Below are 19,944 nucleotides of genomic sequence, written 5' to 3'. Positions count from 1 at the left end.
TCTACCTGCCTACCTACAACTCCACCAAAATACATCTACTAATTCCCCAGGGCTTTGAACGCTGAACAAGTTAAAGCTTCATCCTCCATGCATAAGAACTATTTTTCAGAAATTATGCCAAATCCATGGGCGGTTTTAGTTACTGGGCATTTCAAAATACATGACAATACAGATTTAGCAAAATAAGTCCTATTGTTTTTAGTTCCAAACATAAAACAACAAATATCCTGTAATTCTACAAGTTGAAAAACTGCACACAGAATAAGTACACTCTTTGGTGGTTCTGAGTAAGAAGATGGTTTGTTTTCCTTTCGTGGTCAGACAACAAATGGTGAAGAGATAAACATCAGTCACATCAGCCTCTTTCCCCGTCCAACTGTGAAGGCACAACAGCCAAATACTATTTATTTACATCTACTCTTTGAAGGAGTCTTTTCTAGCCTTTTCCACACCAACTTCTCAGCAGGTGCCCCGGATTAAACTGGTGACTATGTACCCGATTGTTTAAGAAAGATCTTCGATGCGATCTGTGGCTGCTTATTTTTTAATTAGGGTTTCAAATCCCATGCCGTGTGTAGTTAAGCCCCCGGGACCTGGAGCGAGAGAAGGACGACTCGGGGGAGTGGGCTTGCAGGTGGGCGAGCGCGAAGGAAGCGCGGGTCGCGGAGGGGGCTGTCCCGCGCGGGGGCCCGCGCCCCGCCCCTCCCGCGCCCGCCGGCGCCAGGTAACTCACCAGGATGCCCATCACGTCGGTCCAGAGCCGGGAGAACGCCTCGGACATGCCCGCGCCCCCCTCGGGCTCCGGCTCGGGCTCGGGCTCGGGCTCCGGCCCCGGGCCGGCTGCTCCCGCGTCCTCCATGGCCGCGTCCCGCGCGCGCGCGCGCCGGCCGTGCGTCCGGGTCCCCCCGGCGCCCTCGCTCCGCACCAGCGCGCGGCCGGCCCCCCGGCGCCGGTCCCCGCCCGCCGCGTCAGCGAGCCGCGCCCCCGCGCCGCATGCCCGCGGGGGCCCCCTCGCAGGCGCCCGCACCTCGGCTCTAGGTGGCGGCGGACCGCGCGACTGACAACTCCAGAAACTTTCCCACCCCAGCTCGGCGCGGCCGCGGGGTAGCCGAAGGCGAAGTCCGCACCACCGAGTTGTACGGCGGGGAGCTCCGGCGGCCCTGCAGCAATTAAAGCCGCTGCACAGGCGTCTCTTCCTGCGACCGGGACCAGCTAACTAAGGCTCGAGACTGATTCCTTCCAGCAAGTCTGGGCAGGGCCCCGCTGGGCTGAGCGCGGTGCCTCTGCCCCTGGGCGGGCGCTCCTCGGGACCCCTCTCTCGAAAATGAGCTCTTCCAGCTCCACATGACTCTCTCCCCTCGATGCTAAAGAAAGCGTTTAGCAACAAAAGGTGCTCTGATGTCAGGCTCTTTGCATGGAAATGAGCCACAGACGGGAGAACAAATCGCCTGTTGAAAGAGCAGCGGCGCGGCGTCGCCCGCCTGCCCGAGCTCCCAATCGCGCCCTTCACGGAGGCCTTTTCGGTCCCAGAAACTCGAGAAAGTGGGATCCGGAAGCTGCTCCCGCCGAAAGGGTTTCCCGAGTCGTCGGCGTCGTTGTACACTCCGCACCTCGCCCCTCGTGAAGTCAAGCGACCTAAGGAAACACGAGTCTGGGGCTGTCAGCCAAGACTTGCCAAAACAAGTGTGAAAGCTTGGGCACGAGCCATTGTGTGTACCGTTTTTATTGTGAGCGGAACGGTCTGGTTCCTGGGTGCCCACAATGCACTCCATTGCTAGGGCCTTCAGCTATTTCGGGGAAATGCGCTTTGGGTTTTAATGGTTGCCTTACAGTGAGGGCATAGGCAGGGGCCGTTTTCAAAACTAAATGTTACGGTGGTGACCATTTAGCCAGCACACACTCGGGGTTCCGTGTGTCTGTTTTTCCAAGGACGAGGTCCATGACGGATTTATTTTATGAGGGAAATAGCCCTGTAGAGGTATTTATCTTTTTGGGATTCGTTCTTTAAAACCCACTCAGAGGGCGCCTGGGTGGCTCAGATGGTTAAGCGTCTGCCTTCGGCTCAGGTCATGATCCCAGGGTCCTGGGATGGAGTCCTGCATCGGGCTCCCTGCTCCTTGGGAGCCTGCTTCTCCCTCTGCCTCTCTCTGTCTCTCATGAATAAATAAATAAAATCTTTAAAAAAAAAAAATTTAAAACCCACTCAGAATTTTCTCTGGGAGATGACAATACACGTCACATCTGGAGATTGATCACTTCATGAAACAGTTAAGAAACACAAGGAAAGGGCCCCTACGTGAACGGGCTGATTGGTTAAAAAAAAAAAAAAAAAAAAAAGCAGGTGAGATGCCCTAGGGAGAGTCCTTGCTTGCTTTAGAGGCCTCTCCCGGGTTTTCGTTTTGTTTTTCCTTCTGAGTCCACATAAAAGGAGGGGAATAAGAGCATGTCCTTGAAATCCACTTCCTGAAGCAATAATTACTGGGAGCACCTATCAATGCAAATGGGTGAATAGCCCTTACAGGAAAGTTCAAAACTGAAAAAACTTTTCCCAAAGTAATTAAACTTATCAGTATAATCCCTGATGATGAAAATCCCTGGTTTTTGAAAAGAAAGAAAGAGAATGAGAAAGTTTTCCCTTGAGAGTAAGTAGGCATCATGTTGAAGTGTGGAGAGTGCTGGGCACTTAAGCAACGTGGCCAGGCCTGATGCTTTCCTGTGTTGATGCCAGAGGTATACCAGATGCACGCTCTAAGATGCTGGGCTGGGAGAAGGCTAAGTCTCCAGCACCAATCATGACTCTTTCTTCTTGACTCATCAGAAGACCTAGGGGCAAAGCATTTAACCTTTCCATGCTATAGTTTCCCAATCCCAGATGAGGCAAGGCCTCACTAATTGCCACCCGACTCCTCAGAGGTGGTATTATATTTCAAGGTCATCTAAAGATAGGTACTTTTTAACAACACATATACACCTATCAATATAATTAAACCTTAACCAGCATTTTGGTACTTCTAGAAATCAACCTACCCTAGATATTTAAGTTCCTTTTCTCGGTGCTTCCTAATAAATATATAGGGAAATGAGATAAGTAATATTTGGTGGGGTTGGCGGGGGGGATGTTGATACCTATAATTTTGCTGTCTATAGATAAGTAAGAACTTTTGAGGAGGAGTCTCTATTCAACTTCTACCACATGAATAATTTTGTTAACCATTTAAAAAATGAAGCTGAACCTCTTTAATCTCAACTCCATAATGTGTATACTCAAACTGAGTCCAATTACTTCTCCAAAATTTGAGTCTTTTCTCCTTTAGTTAATGTTAGTCACACCTGAATCTTACACAAAGGAATAATTCTTAGTCTTGGAATGTGGTTGCTGACTAAAGGACTGGGGAGGTCACCTCTGGCAGGGTGGGGTGATGAGGACTGGTCAGTTTTTATAGTCAAGGTATTCAGAACAGCAAGAACAACATCTGTCATTTACTGCAAATCTACTCTAGGTCAGGCATTGCGCTTGACATTTTAAAAATATTTTATTTAAATGGAGTTTATGATTTCTCACCACAATCTAACCCTCCCACCCTGCTCATTTCCTATTTCTGTACTTGATACATCCATGTATTTGTTCAAGCTACCAAAGTCAAGAGACTTGCTTGAGTCCTTCCCCTCGCTTACCAATACTCCTGTCTAAACCATGGATAAGCCCTGTTGATTCTACTTCCGAAATACTTGTCAAACTCATCCACCTCTCTCCATCTCCACTGCCACTGTCTTAGTCAATAGTACCACCAGCACCTTTTATAATATTTTATCTAGGTCACTGCTTCTCAACATGTAGACTTAAGAACAGAAGCATTGGCATTGCTAGGAACTTGTTGGAAATGCACATTTCTGGGTCCCGCCCCAAGCCTACAGAATGAGACACTCTGGGAGTGGGACCAGTCATCTGTACTTTAACAAGCCCCCTGCCCCCTCCCACCAAGGTGATTGTGATCTCTGCTCACATTGGAGTGCCATTTTGAACTATGGAAATGTCAGAATAAGGAAAAAGAACACACTGCTGAGGAAATGTGAAGTTTTAAAATATAATATATTGGGCACCTGGGTGGCTCAGTGGGTTAAGCATCTGCCTTCAGCCCAGGTCATGATCCCTGGAATCGAGTTCCACATCAGGCTCCCTGCTCAGTGGGGAGTCTGTCCCTCTCCCTCTGCCCTGCTTGTGTGCTCTCAGTCTCTCTCTCTCTCTCAAATAAATAAAATCTTTAAAAAAATAAAATATAGTATATTGAAAAACCGTACCAGTAGATTGCTTTAAAAAAATTAATTGGTAAAAAGAAAAAAAAATTAATTGGTAAAAGAAACTGTCATAAGTGAATGGAGATCCCCAAATCAGATAGTTGGTTTTAAAGGGCAATTAAATATTGGAATTAAAATGTATTATCCATAAGATAGTACATGTTCTAGGAACAGAGCTTCATTTAAATACTTGGGGTTTTTTTTTTTTTAAGACAAATATTCTGCACAGAAAATGTAAGATTAGGCAGAGATTAAGTCTGAAAAATTATAAATAGCCCAATTTATTTTTTACCATACTGCCTTCTGAAATTGAGCAATGAAAATAGATACGCTCATTTAATATTTGCCTACCATCAGCAGCCCTCTCTGGCACTCCAAATGGGGGCATTCCACAATGCCTCGGGGATCTAACTTTAAGGAAAGACTGAAATGCCACAACATTTTTTCCCCTTGACAATAATCCCAAACAATTTTTTTCACAAATGCCTTAAAGGTGAGCCAAGCTCCTGCTTAAGCATTACCTGTTTAAAAGCCTCTTCATCTCAAAATATTCGGTAAGAGAGATGAGAAAAGAGCTCAGAGCAAACTAAAGAGGAATTAAAACAAAGTGAAGACAGATCGCAGGCTAGGGAGAGAAGGTAAATAAGCAAAAAAAAGGATGCAGGGCTATAAATGCTTTTCTCTGAAATCTCTTCTTCCACTCTGATAAGCTATGTTACTAGCCTAGCCAGTTAGGTTGTTATCTGTGCTAATGCTGTGTAAGCACCGAGGGTCTGCCTGGGAATTACTCCATCAGGCATAAGAGTACCATGACTGAGTTTTCATTCTACATAGTAGGGTCAGACTAGATAATTTCTAAAGCCATTTATAATTCTAAAATACTAGGATTGTGAACTATTCAGTAAGGCACCTTAGAGACAAGAAGCTAAAACAATTCTAGTGGGCTGCCAATAGGGAATTCACGATGTTCAAGGCAAAGAACCAAAAGACTCCAACTCATAAAACTACTTCTGAATTAATATGAGCACAGTGCCCTGTGGACACTCTCTCCTGGTCTTGTGAGAGCAACTTGATACCTAAGAGAAGAAAACAGGAAGGATGGAGAGGGAATGTCTTTGGAATCATACTCTTTTCTATTCATCTTTTTAGCATAGGAGAGTGTTAAGAAAAAAAAAGGAATGTGCTAATAAGAGACCAGAGATTATGTTAAATATTTCCAAATTATGCAAGGAAAGGCTTAAAAGCACAGCTGGGAAGTATCATCCACCAACCAAAATGCTTCATCAGTCTTGTCTATTTTATAAACTTTACCCTGTAAGAATGCCTACTTGGCTGTCCCTATTGCTTAAACACACTTGTGAAAAATAAGGTTTTCGATTAAATTAAAAATTTCCAGTTAAAACTGTTACTCTCCTTCTTTGAAGTCCCATAATATTATGTACGTGGGACAAAAGATCCTCACATAATTAATCCCCGTAACCATAGAAGATTATTATAATCTTATCTGGAATTGAAGTATTAGCCAAAACACTTCAGTTGAACCACAACCAAAAATAACTTATGATTACAGACACTTGCATATGACTATTTAAAAAAGAGGGGAGCACTGAGTTGTGTCTAGCATTCTGAAAAAAGAAATTCATGTTGACTCATTAAAACAAAGGAAAAGCGTGATATCCTTTTACCACTCAGTTTTTTAAAGAGTCACGCATTTACTATACAAATTACTTGAGGGAGAACCATGAGTCTTAGATGTACTGCCCAGGCTGATGTCAACTCTCTCTATGGTTCTGCTGGACTCTGTTCTATGTCTTTTATGAAGAAGCCAACATTGCAGATCACAAGGAGCAAGATTTTAACAGTAGTAAAATTTATCTGCTAGCTATTAAAAAGAAACACTCCCATTCCTGTTCCTGGAAGAGAAAAACAAAAAACAAAAAACAAACCCTCAACTTTCCCTTCAGCTATAAAATTCTATCATTTTAGAATCTTAGAAACACGTTATCTTCCTTCTCACGCAATCTGACTCCCCTCCTTTCCATGTATAGTCAATCCTACGGTTTCCCCCTCGTCATTCAAGGCCATTGTCCCCTCTTGGGTACTTTCTTTCAAACTGCACTTCCTGTGACACACACACAGAGGCATGGGGGCATGTGCACGTGAACACACACACACACACACAAAGGCTCAGTTATCTCAGTTTTTCTGAGCTGCCTTATACAATTGAAGATATAAATAAATGAACTTGGTGAAGAACTCATCAAGAGAAGGTGGTGCCATGGGAATGTCTCAATGAGCTTCTCACATATGGAGACAGAAATCTGAACGACAGGACATTGGGGTCATAGCTACTTCTTTAAATAGTGCCTTGGTCAAGCTTAGAGAAACACTTCCCTGTTTAGGGAGGCATATAACATGCTGTGCTCCTACGATCAGCGCTGGCCTGAATAGGTTTGAAGTCTAAAAGAAATATTAATATGGGTAAGCAGGCACCAGATTTTCTGCACTATTTCCCTCTCAATGAACACAAATATGTTTAAAGGAACAAAAAATGGATTGTCCGGGCATAATTTCTTCCCTATGCCTTATAAATGAAACAACTAGGTGCTAGCTACTCTTTATCTAATGAATGTTCTCAAAAATCAGATGATGTTGATCCCAATAGCAAAGAGACACTGAACAAAGGACACTTGTTCTAGAAATGAGGTCATTTGGACAGTCTATCCATTAAGAAAAAGCCTATTTTGCTTTCCGAGGTCACCTATTAGGGCAGGAAATCCATCTTTCAGCCAGTGGACTAACATCTGGCCTAAGTCTTCTGGGCTGAAATGTCAATTTCCTGGTCTAAATGGATCACACATGAAAGAAAAAAGATGAAAAATACACAACTTCATTTGCTGAAGAATTCCTCAACAGTAGCATAAATTATAAAAATTCTCCAAAAAAACAGCTACTTTTGAGAGATCAAAACTAACAAACAAAAACACTAAAATATCGGTCTGAAAATTTTCTTTCTTTCTGTAATAACTACTTAAAGGCAAAATTAAGGGGCTAAAGCTAAATCATAGCCAATCAACCATTCACTGGTAAATCCATAAATAAATCTACTTTAGTCTAGACCAACTCATCACAATTCATGATGATTCATCCCAGGCTGGGCCAGATTTGCTTTTGTACTATGAGAGACAGAGAGAGAGAGAGAGAGGTCTACTAAATCAACAGGATAAAACTTCAAAAAGAGAAATGGGAGGATATTAAACCAACATCAGAAAATAATCTTCTAATGCTGGTTAAAAGTGTCATAAAATGGGGTGCTTGGGGCGCCTGGGTGGCTCAGTTGGTTAAGCGACTGCCTTCAGCTCAGGTCATGATCCCAGGGTCCTGGGATCGAGTCCCGCATCGGGCTCCCTGCTCTGCCAGGAGCCTGCTTCTCCCTCTCCCACTCCCCCTGCTTGTGTACCCTCTCTCGCTGTGTCTCTCTCTGTCAAATAAATAAATAAAATCTTTAAAAAAAAATGGGGTGCTTGGGTGGCTCAGTCAGTTGAGTGTCTGACTCTTGATTTCGGCTCTGGTGGTGCTCTCCAGGTTGTGGAATCCAGCCCCACGTTGGGCTCTGTGCTCAGTACAGAGTCTGCTTGGGATTCTCTCTCTCCCTCTCCCTCTGCCCCTACCCCCACTTGTGTGTGCTCTCTCTAAATAAATAAATAAGGGGTGCCTGGGTGGCTCAGTCAGTTAGGCATCTGTCTTCAGCTCAGGTCATGATCCCAGTGTCCTGGGATCGAGCCCCATGTCAGGGTCTCTGCTCAGTGGGGAGCCTGTTTCTCCCTCTCCCACTCCACCTGCTTGTGTGCGCTCTCTCTGTCTCTCTCTCTTTCTCTGTGTCAAATAAATAAAATCTTAAAATAAATAAATAAAATCTTTTTAAAAAGTGCTATCAAACATTCCATGTATAACCCTTCTGTTTATACTACTTCTTGTACTCTTTGAGAATATTGCATAATTTTGACTAGTCTTTCTCCTACTTGGTCTATTATTACTTCATTCAGTCTGTCATCATGCAACAAACACTGATCGACTGCTGATTATGTTCGACATCGCGTTAGGTATTGACAAAAGATAGCTGTAGTTTTCAGGAGCATCTAATACATTCTTTTTAAATGAAGTGTTAAACTGACCAATTTAGGTTTGTTTTATAATTAATGGCAATGTGGAGCCTAGAGGGAGGTGAAATTTGAGAGGCTATTTTTAAGTCATGCTCCTAATCTAGGCAAGAGGTTACAAAGATTAATAATACAGGTACTTTAGCACATGCATATCGGTTCCTGCCTGATCCCACATTGCTTTTCCAGCTTGATTTTCTGTTAGGATCCAACATAGAATTACTCTGGGAGGCTCCTATCTACCTTTCTCCACATTCTCTGGATTTTCTATTTTCTGCTTCTTTGTTTTGTTCAGTCTATTCATTTTTCCTAAAATATTCCGGCTTTCTGCCCCCAGCTTTATTGAGATATAATTGACATATAACATTGTGTAAATTTAAGGTGTGCAACACATCGATTTGCTACACTTATATATTGCAAAATGATTACCACCATAACATTAAGTTAACACTTCCATCATCATCATGTCACATAATTACCATTTCTTTTTTTGTAGTGAGAACATTTAAGATCTACCCTGTTAGCAACTTTCAAATATATAATAGTATTGCTAACTATAATCACCAGGCTATATTAGATCCCCAGAACTTACTTGTCTTACAAAGGAAGTTTGTACACTTTGACCAATATCTCTCACCCCCTCAATCCCCCACCCCACCCCTGCCACCATGGTAACCACCATTCTACTCTGGTTCTGAGTTTGGCTTTTTTAGATTCCACATATAAGTGATATCATACAGTATTTGTCATTCCCTGCCTGACTTATCGTACTTAACATAATGCCCTCAGGGTCTATCCACGTCACAAATGGCAGAATTTCCTTCTTTCTGATGGCTGAATAATAATTCCATTATATTTATATTTTATATGTATCACATCTTTTTATCCATTCATTTGTTGACATATATTTAGGTTGTTTCTATATCTTGACTATTGTGAACAATGCTGCAATGAACGTGGGAGTGCAGATATCACTTTTAGATGCTTTTTTCATTTCCTTTAGATATATTCCCAGAAGTGGAATTGTTGGATCAAATGGTAGTTCTATTTTAAGTGTTTCAAAAAATCTCTATACTATTTTCCATAGTGGTTGTAGCAATTTACATTCCCATCAACAGTTCACAAGGGTTCCTTTCTCTCAAATATCTTTATTTATTATTCATTTATTTATTTTTGAGAGACAGAGAGCCTGACATGGGGCTCGATTTATTAAGCAAGGGGAGGGGCTGAGGGACAGGGGAGGGGGGTGGAGAGAGAAGCAGACTCCCCACTGAGTGTGTAGCCGATGTGGGGCTGGATCGCACAACCCTGAGATCATGACCTGAGCCAAAATCAAGAGTTGGATGCTTAGCCGACTGAGTCACCCAGGCGCCCCTCAAGTATCTTTATTTTTTGAAAGAGCCACAAGATATGGTGGGTAAAAAAAAAAAAATGAAATTGGTATAAATGAGAATGGAAAACTGAGAAAGACAGAACATGGGGAACACCATCATTCAAGAGAATGTCATAAGGAAGTGATACAACGTCTAAGTGAGAGGGGGCAGATCATGGTGGCACATTGTCAAGGAAGGTGAGAATTATAGGAAAGGCATCAATAGTGTCCAACATGATGGAAAAGTCAACAGAAGTACCAGCTCAATACTCATTTTGGGGGTCAACTGTAATCTTACTTGGCCGGTGCAATTTCAGCATCAGGGGAAGGAGTAGAAGCTATATTGCAGGGGACTGAAGAATGATGGAGAAAACTGGATGAAGAAAAATGATAGATGGGACCACAAGGTCTGAAGAAGGGTTTTTAAGGATGTGAAAGATCTGAGTGAATTCATAAGTTAAGCAGAAAAGAACTAGTAGAGAAGGAGAGGTTGAAACTTTAAGAAAGGGTACTTCTAGAAGATCCCAGAGGAATTGATGGTGATGATATTAACAATTTACATTTTTGAGAAATTATTGTTGTTGGCTTATTTCGAGGCCAAATACACCACCTCTTTCTTGCCAACACATTTTGTCCTGCCCAGTAATACAACAAAATTGATCTAAGTATTCTATGTAAGAATTACATTCTAGTCACATTTTCCTGTGCTATACACAGACCACCTTCAATGGATTTTTGGGTTTTCACAAAATTCTTACTCAAACATTTTAAGTATTTCAGTTCAATAAATATTTATGAAATGTCTACTGTGTACTCAGCATTGGGAATATGAAAATAAGTCCCAGATCCTGATCTTGATCAGCTTAGTCTAGTGAGGGAGACAGACACAGAAACAAATATTCTCAACCCAGTGTGATAAAAGAATGCACAGGTCCTTTATAAACTGAGAGAATAGCTAGTTATTGCAGCCTGGAGGCATTATGGAAGACTTCCTGCAAGAAGCATTGTCTCCATTAATAAGTCTTGAAAGATGAGTCAAAATTAGCTAGCAAGACAGGGGCTAAGTTTGTTTCAGGCTATGAGAACAACAGGGGCAAAGGCACAAAGACATAAAATAGCGGTATGTGTCGGGGGAACATGGAGCTGTTTTAAGAAATGCTGGAGAGAGAATGACTGGATCCAGAGCTCAGGGTATGGGGTTGGTCAGTCACGTTGCACTTTGTATGCTGTAAGCTAAAGAGGTTAGTCTTAATGCTCTGGAAGAGCTCATCCTTTGTATTTTGTTTTTGTTTTGTTTTTTTTAAAAAAAGATTTTATTTATTTATTAGAGAGAGAATGAGAGCACGCATGGGAGCGGGGAGGGTCAGAGGGAGAAGCAGACTCTCTGCTGAGCAGGGAGCCTGATGCTGGCTTGATCCCAGGACCCTGAGATCATGACCTGAGCCCAAGGCAGCCGCTCAACCAACTGAGCCACCCAGGCGCCCCATCCTTTGTATTTTGATGCTTCCTAATTCCCCTTCTGGGACGGTAACCTTCCTTTTACTTTCTCGAAGGGCACCAGCAACGGCGGCACTCCCTGGGCTGGGTAGTAATTCCACGGCTTTCGATAACAGGGTGCACATGAAATGCCATGCACACATTAGGGAGGGAGTACAATTTAGAACACTTCATTAATGTTCAGGTCATACCTGCCCAAAGGCCATGCTGATTTTTTCTTTTTCTTTCCTCTATTAGTATATGGGCCACCCCCCTTGATATTTTCTGGCAGCGGTATCAATCAGCTTTATGCCGAAGATCTCGTCCCAGATCTCTCCACTAAGTCTGTGATCTGAAGTAGTTCACAATCTCCCTGGCTCTCCGAGTCCTTAACTCTAAAATGAAGGGATATTTGAGGCTTCTTCCATTTGTGACATTCTGTAATGCCAAAGGAGGGGGGCGGATTTAGGTATAGAAACTGGCTTAAGTGGGGCACCTGGGTGGCTCAGTCCGTTAAGCATCTGCCTTTGGCTCAGGTCATGATCCCAGCGTCCTGGGATCCAGCCCCATGTCAGGCTCCCTCCTCTGCGGGGAGCCTCCTTCTCCCTCTCCCCCCTGCTCATGCTCTCTCCCTCTCGCCTCTCTCTCTCTCAAATAAATAAATAAGATCTTAAATTAAAAAAAAAAAAGAAACTGGCTTAAGGAATAAGGACTAAGGAAGTAAGGAGGTGTTAAAACTCTGGGGAGCAGGAAAATGCCTTTCCTGCTCTGTGCAAGTTATTTATACAATGAATGGGTTATGCCATCTGGAAGATAACCCGTGTAAGAAATGGCTTATGTATACGTTCTTGATGAGGCTGGAGTGTTCCTCAATTTTCCATCTAGTAATCAATGTCTTCATGAAGGTGGCAATGGAATGTGACTGATATAAAGAAAATTATCATTGTAAATTAGTATAAGATTCAGAAATTTGGCAGGATGCATCAAAATCCCCCAAAAAAGTTTATATCCTATAACCTGGTATTTAGATTTTGGGGAATTTATCCCTGTAAATTATTGGAAGAAAAAATGAGATGCTCAGGGGCTTATTATTGCATTTTTTATAATACTGTAAATTTGGAAAGAAGCTTCATATTCCACAAGAGAAAAATGGTCAAATAAATGATTTTGAAAGGATAATATCCACTGATTAAAATGTTAATGTAAAGAACACGTAACAGCATGAGAAATCCTCTGTATGGGATACTTAACTCCGAAAAATCAGGAGTGCATATGCCCAGAAGTGAGAAGAAAACATGCAGATAGTCTATGCCATTGTTTGTAATATAGTAGGAGATCAATCAATCAATATTTTTTGAACAAATAAATGAATGTAAAATGAAAACTGGTGATGGATGAGGTTGGTGGAATTTTGAATTAAATTGTCATTGAAAAATTCTCTATGTGGTTACTCTGTTGTTTAACTATAAACACAGAGTTCATGTTAATGGCTAACATTTATTGTTTACTGTGGATGGACACTACCCTATATATGACATATTTTGAAACACTACCTATTCATCCATCGCCTTCCAAAATATGTCTGCCACTTTTCCTCCTCCAGATTCAAACCTTCATGGAAACAAATTCAGTGCTGGCCAGACACAGTTGTGCTCTAATGGTCTGACGAAGGAAGGAAGGATGGAAGGAAGGAAGGAAGGAAGGAATATCTCAATGAATGAGAGTGGCAGGAACTGAAGCCCATGATACTAGTACCTTAGACCACAAGGTCTCTGGTGTGACACCAAGACAGGAATTCTCAGTACTCACTCAAAATTTTAGACTTCTAGATTCTCTATGTAAATAGTTGCAAAAATCGGAAGGATTGAGTTTCCGAGGCTGAAAGACAAAGAGTTCTCAAAACCCAGTCTCGGAAAGTATAACATTTTACATTACTTAGGATAATTCTTGAATGCCTCACTGTTAAGTGGTGGGGTGTGCTGGGAACGGTTTACCTATTGTAGCATTTCCAAAAAGGAATAGGAATGTATTATGGCAACTTTTGAAGGAATGGAACCTGAATGGATCCAGCATCCAATAAAAGCAAGCAGGAGCTGTTGGGAGTCACATTTTAAAAGGTTTTCTCAATATTTCCTCAAAGTTTCTTATAAATAACAAATATCCAGGAACCACCTCTTTTGATCCACCCGTAGTGTTTAACTTGCTTGGTTTTGCAGGTATGATGATAAACATGGTGTCATAGATTAACAAGAGCTCCTTATTGGGCTGAATTCTATCATGGGCTTATTCATGCCTAAGTTTTTTAGAGGCCATTGGAATTGCTTGTCTGCATCCAAGAGAAGCATTGAGCCTTTGGTCAGCAACACAAGCAATTTCACCCTTGATTTTTCTTGGATACAGAGTCTACCTTCTTTATTATTCATCTCAGCTTTTCCGCTGCGAGAAACTATTTCTGAAGTTGCTCTGTGCTGTTAGCTATTTCTCCTGATTCCTCCTTCCCTTTCTGGCTGACAGAGAATGGAGTTCAGTCAGCCAGGTGCCATGTCTGATCATCATTATCTTCCTGGAGGCACAAATGACAGTATTTTTAAGCATGGCAATCTCGGGGGTTTTATTTCAGCAGCTCATGTGACATAAAGAGCCTCACTTTGATCTTTGAAGCATATACTCAAGATACACACCTCTTCCCATAAATCTATGATCCCCGCCTGAGCCAGAGCTTGGACACCTCAGAAAAACAATAATAAATACTACCTGAATCACCCCAACATATGGTGGCTGGTTTCTCCCAGAAATATTTATAACCTATGTAGGAAAACCAGCAAAACATTTCATAAACCAATGGTGTCGAACACTACTCATGCTCTTGGTCTATAAAATAAAATGCTTAACTTTCATGCCTGTGAGAAGGAAAACTGAGAGTCCAAATGCACGCTGCCCAGCATTTCCTGAGAGCTTCCTTCTAATCATAGATGCATTCTGGGCAAGCCAATTAATCTGGGCACCATGCCCTGAAGTGGGCAGGGCGCTGTTCAATGTTAATAACAGCATGACATATATCTCTGCCCTGTACCCACTTAATTTGTCCCTGGCTGGAATACATGAACTTTTACTTGTGCTATTACCATCATATCCTGTCTAGACTGAGAACAGCTACAGAGCGGCCCCCTTCATATTCAGTGAATTAAAAATAAAAAGGCCCATCTGCTCTGCACTGCCTCCTCCGGGGACTCTGGTGGGTTTCCACTCAGCCTCTCCCATCTAAAATGGGAGAAAACAGAGAGAAGACCATGGAAGCTGCTTCCATCTGGAAAAACCTAGATAAGAGTGAAATGATGGCAAATAGTAAACCTAGCGATACAACTCCAGTGATACTATGTTTTAAGTAAATCGCTTGAACTTTTAAATCAAGCGAGGCAGAAGTATTATTCGGACTCTGTTTTGATTCTAGTTTGAAAACACTGGTGTGCCAGGAAATCAGTGAACAAAAGGATTACTGTATCCTCAGAGTCGGGAAGGGGAAGAATGCACTGGTCCACAGCACAAGGACTCGGGAAGGCAGAACTGTTCAAGGGTATGGCAGGTTTTCTTATTTCTGAGATTTTGACAGGCCAAGAAAGCTCCCATGACCAAGGTTAAGACAATCCTTTAGATTAAAGTAGCTGCAGTTTATATAAACCTGATCAATCAATGCATCAGAAAAGATCCCACAACTGTCCACTTAAGGATTCATCCAAGGATCTAAGAGGCACACAGGCTTTGGCTTCAGACCTACCAAGCTCAACTTTCAAGTTTCACTTTCTTCGGTTATAAAATAGGGTTTAAAAAGTAAAAACAAAAAAATAAAATAAAATAGGGTTCATGATAGTGCCTATGACATATGTTGATCAAAGGAATAAAAGAGCTAAAGAACTTGACACTATGCATGGCACATAATAAATTATCAGTAATCATATCAATAATACTAATAATAGCTACTTTTCTATTTTTAAAGATTCTATTTATTTGTTTGACAGAGAGAGAGAGACTAGAAGCAGGGGGAGCAGCAGAGAAAGAGGGAGAAGCAGGCTCTCCGCTGGGCAGGGAGCCTGACTTGGGGCTCGATCCCAGGATCCTGGGATCATGACCCGAGCTGAAGGCAGACCCTCAACCGACTGATCCACCCAGGCATCTTTAATATTAGCTATTTTTAATATTATTACATGGAAAATATAGTACAATATCTATCTGTCATAAAGACAGCCCTGAATAAATGATAACGATGGATATTAAAATTTTCATTTCAATTTTGCTTAATACTAATGATAAATAGTAGCCCACTTAATCCCTTGAATGTTTGCAGATCACTAACTTTTTTTTTAATCGTCTATACTGTTGTTCATTAATAGGCTTGAGGCTTACAGATGTCGATTGACAGATGAATGGATAAAGAAGAGGTGGTGTATATACACACACACACATATATATGTATATACACCATGGAATATTACTCAACCATCAAAAAGAATGAACTCTTGCAGGGCGCCTGGGTGGCTCAGGCGTTAAGTGTCTGCCTTCAGCTCAGGTCAAGATCCTGGGGTCCTGGGATCCAAGCCCCACATCAGGCTCCCTGCTCAGCGGGAAGCCTGTTTCTCCCTCTCCCACTCCCCCTACTTGTGTTCCCTCTTTCACTGTGTCTTTCTCTGTCAAATAAATAAATAAAATCTTTAAAAAAAAGAATGAACTCTTGCCATTTACAATGACGTGGATGGAACTAGAGGGTATTATGCTAAGCGAAATAAGTCAGCCAGAGAAAGATATTTCTTACATTGCACATATGATTTCACTCATATGTGCAATGTAAGAAACAAAACAGAAGAATATAGGGGAAGGAAATGAAAAATAAAATATAAAAACAGAGATGGAGGCAAACCATAAGAGACTCTTAACTCTTAGGAAACAAACTGAGGGTTGCTGGAGCGAAGGTGGGTGAGGGGGGTGGGGTAACTGAGTGATGCGTGTTAAGGAGGGCACTTGATGTAATGAGCACTGGGTGTTAGGTGCAACTGATGAATCACTAAATTCTACCCCTGAAACTAATACTACACTATATGTTAACTAAATTGAATTTAAATAAAAAATTTTTTAAGATATGCATGGGGCTTCGGAGAGAATAAGGTATTGAAAATGCATCTTCTCTTTCTTGGTCCTCCTCTTGAGCTAAGGACACAGTAATGGTGTTGGGAGAAGAAAGAATAGTAAGACATTCATTTCGAAAATTTAGTTTGAGGGCCTAAAATGAAAGTGTATGCCGTTGATTGCAGGAAAATGACCATGAATGTCTTAGAAATAACCCCTAGATTCAGGCACAATATAATATACTCAGTGTAAATTCCTCATTACCATATAAATTGTTTTCAAGTCTGATCTAATAGGATATGATTAATAATTGGGATTTGTTTGCTTCCAAGAAGCTGAATAATTGAAGGGAACCCAATACAGGGTCAAAGACCATTTCCAAACTGATCAAGTAAGTGTTTTCTGCTTTGTTTTGTATGAACAAAAATACTCGAATCAGCGTGCAGGGTCCTCCAGGATGCCAAGCCGGGAAGGACGTGGCTGTGGTCTTGGCATCGCACGTGTTCGCTCCAGGAAGTGGAGCCGCATCTCCTCACCACATGGCTTATGCAATGAGAACCGCAAAAATTACGGCTGCACAGGGACAGGACTTCTGACTCCGTGTTGTTTATACTCTGATTAGAATACCCAATTGGCTCCAAGGACTGCTTGAGCTACTTCCCAGCCCTTTCACTTCCTCTCTGGACTGTTTCTGAGAAGCATAAGCTCATTTCTGGTGTAAATTTAATGCAACCTGAATTGCTTTTGAGAATCTGGACAGGAAAACACTGAGCTTATGCTAAAGGTAATTTTCAGAGGAACAAGGTTTCCTTGTTCAGGTTGTCCAACATTCAGAGCTATGCAAGGGAGAGGGAAGGCTTGGCAAGGTAAGGGAAATAAATCCAGCAAAATAAGCCCTCTGACTAGGACTTCACAGAATGTGCTCTGCCCAGGGGACACTGTTACAACTCTCACCGCTCCACCAGAAGGAGCAGGTAGCAGTTTCTAATTCTGCCGCCCACCCTAAACCAGGCATGCAGCTGCATGCACTCAGCCCCCGAGGCCCTCGTCAATTAGGAACAACATTAAAAGGACATCCCATCTGCTCTACAAATGTCAAGGAGCTCATGCCACCTGTTGAGGGATTGTAGGGACAGTAGAAGGGCAAAGAGTCTCAACACAGGTTTATCTATTTATACAAAGAGCCACTTCATTCAATGTTCTACGTCTCTGCCCCCCACCCCCATCTATTTCCCTTCTTTGCCAGAAATCTTTCGAATAGCTTTGCAGTGGTATTTTGCACCCAGAAGAGAGTTAGTTGTCTTTAAATACCATGTCCCAAGAAGGCCACTGAAACACATGCACTATACCTCAAATAGTAGACAAAATAATAGCTTTAAGTTATTCTTGAACCATTTGCAAAGAAGCGCAAAGAAAAAACGCAGCCGAGAGGTTTTAAATTGGAGCTTGGGATGAATTTTCTCAGGGTGAATCTAAGACACTGGAATGGGTGCAGGGGAGTTTATAAAAGCTCTTTTCCAAAGATCTGGACATTAGGATTGTATGTCCGAATCAGGATGTCATGTCAGCTTATGTGAGCCTCCCCCCAGCCTCCGCTGATTGTGGTTTCCCCACCCAATATCCAAGGCCAACTTGGAGGTTTGGCTCAAAAGTTCCCTGGCTGCTAATTCCCGTGACCTGTTTGGTGTGTGTGTGGGAGGGGGTGACGGGGTGTGTGTGTGTTTTTTTCTGGTTATCATTTGCCTTGTCTCCTCAATTGCTCCACATCTCACTGGCTCTCTTGTCTGCTGACACTTAACCTGTCCTTGAAGACACAGTCAGAAGCCACCTCCCCTGGAAGGTTTTTTGGCAGTACGGCCCTCTCCCCCAGTGAGAGCCTCCTCCTTCTCCAGGATTCCAGAGAAGTATCCTGCCGACCTCACACTTACAGCACTTAACACATTGCCTTTCAATGTTCTTTCGCTTCATTGTCTCTTCTGTTAGACTGTGAGCCGCCTGTGGGCAGGAGCTCATGGTCTTTTCTCCGTATTACTCTTCTCTTCGTGCCTAGCACAGTGCCCTGCCATAAAAGATTCTCAATAAAGAGTAATACTAGTGGTCAACACTTCCGCAGTCCTTCCTATATGCCAGGCACTGTCAGCTAATTTTATTTCAGGCAGTATGTCATTTAATTCTCAGAACATATTTTTTCTGCTATGCTACTCTCTATTTTTTTCATTTTAAAGATAAGGAAATAAGTATAAAAGTTTAAAAAACTTGCCTAAGGTCACTCGCTCAGCTTAAAGTGCCAGAGCAGAGTTTGCTTTTTGTTTTGTTTGTTTGTTTTTTAAAGATTTTATTTATTTATTTGACAGAGAGAGACACAGCGAGGGAGGGAACACAAGAAGGGGAGTGGGAGAGGGAGAAGCAGGCTTCCTGCCGAGCAGGGAGCCCGATGTGGGGCTCGATCCCAGGACCCTGGGACCATGACCTGAGCCGAAGGCAGACGCTTAATGACCGAGCTACCCAGGCGCCCCCAGGCTCTAGAAAATATTGATCTGATCTCTGTTCTTCCTGTTTTGCCTTTTCCAAAATGTCACCTAAGTGGAATCATACAGCATGTAGCCTTTTGAGTCTAGATCCCTTCACTTAGCATTTCACGTTTGTGAAGCATCTGTGATTCATACATGTTGCTGCACATATCAGTAATTCTGGTTTATTGCCGAGTGGTATTCCATCGTATGGTTGAATGGCAGTTTATTCATTAACCATTTAAGTGTGCTTTGGTACTTCCTGGGTTTCGTTGGTTATGAACCAAAGTACTTAGAAACATTCACTGAGGGGCAGCTGGGTGGCTCAGTTGGTTAAGCGTCTGCCTTCTGCTCAGGTCATGACCTCAGGGTCCTGGGGTCGAGCCCCGTATCGGGCTCCCTGCTCAGTGAGGAGTCTGCTCCTCCCTCTCCCTCTGCTCTCCCTGCTCTGCCTAGCACTGCCCCCCAATGCTGGCTCTCTCTCTCTCATAAATAAATAAAATCCTTTAAAAAAAAGTCTCTAAAAATAAAAACAAAATTCATGGATAGATGTTGTGCAAACATAGGTTTTCATTTCACTTGAGTAGATACCTAGGAGAAGGATTGCTAGATAGGATAAGAAATAGCCAAATCGTCCTTCTGAAGTGCCTGTCCCATTCTGCATTCCAATAAGCCATGGTGAGAGAGCTCCTTGCTGCAGTCTTGCCCACACTTGGTATTGCAAGTTTTTCTTTCTTTCTCCTTCCTTCCTTCCTTCCTTTCTTTCCTCCCTTCCTCCCTTCCTCCCTCCCTTCCTTCCTTCCTTTCTTTCCTCCCTTCCTCCCTCCCTCCCTCCCTTCCTTCCTTCCTTCCTTCCTTTCCTCCCTTCCTCCCTCCCTCCCTCCCTTCCTTCCTTCCTTTCCTCCCTTCCTCCCTCCCTCCCTCCCTTCCTTCCTTCCTTTCCTCCCTTCCTTCCTTCCTTCTTTCCTTCCTCCCTTCCTCCCTCCCTTTCCTTCCTTCCTCCCTCCCTCCC

General features: G+C 42.6%; 1 protein-coding gene across 5 annotated transcripts in view; it reads right to left on the bottom strand.

The window, feature by feature from the left end:
* The window catches only part of SASH1 (SAM and SH3 domain containing 1), a 245,573-nt gene that overhangs the window by 188,261 nt on the left and 37,368 nt on the right, over positions 1 to 19,944 (bottom strand). Inside the window, exon 1 of one of the 5 annotated variants that reach the window (XM_034990968.1) lies at positions 734 to 904. The exons of 2 other annotated variants lie outside the window; for them this stretch is intronic. In XM_034990968.1, the coding sequence (XP_034846859.1) occupies positions 734 to 859 (126 nt within the window). In that variant the 5' untranslated portion in view covers positions 860 to 904. Of the gene's footprint in view, positions 1 to 733; positions 905 to 19,944 lie in introns of those variants that run through there. 2 more of the 5 variants (XM_034990969.1, XM_034990971.1) reach the window with 2 other exon arrangements.

This window comes from Mirounga leonina, unplaced genomic scaffold (genome assembly GCF_011800145.1).
Source record: "Mirounga leonina isolate KUSES-001 unplaced genomic scaffold, KU_Mleo_1.0 Mir_53, whole genome shotgun sequence".
Classification (NCBI taxonomy): Eukaryota; Metazoa; Chordata; class Mammalia; order Carnivora; family Phocidae; genus Mirounga; species Mirounga leonina.
Note: the sequence above shows the minus strand (reverse complement) of the source record. Positions and strands in the feature narration are given on the sequence as shown.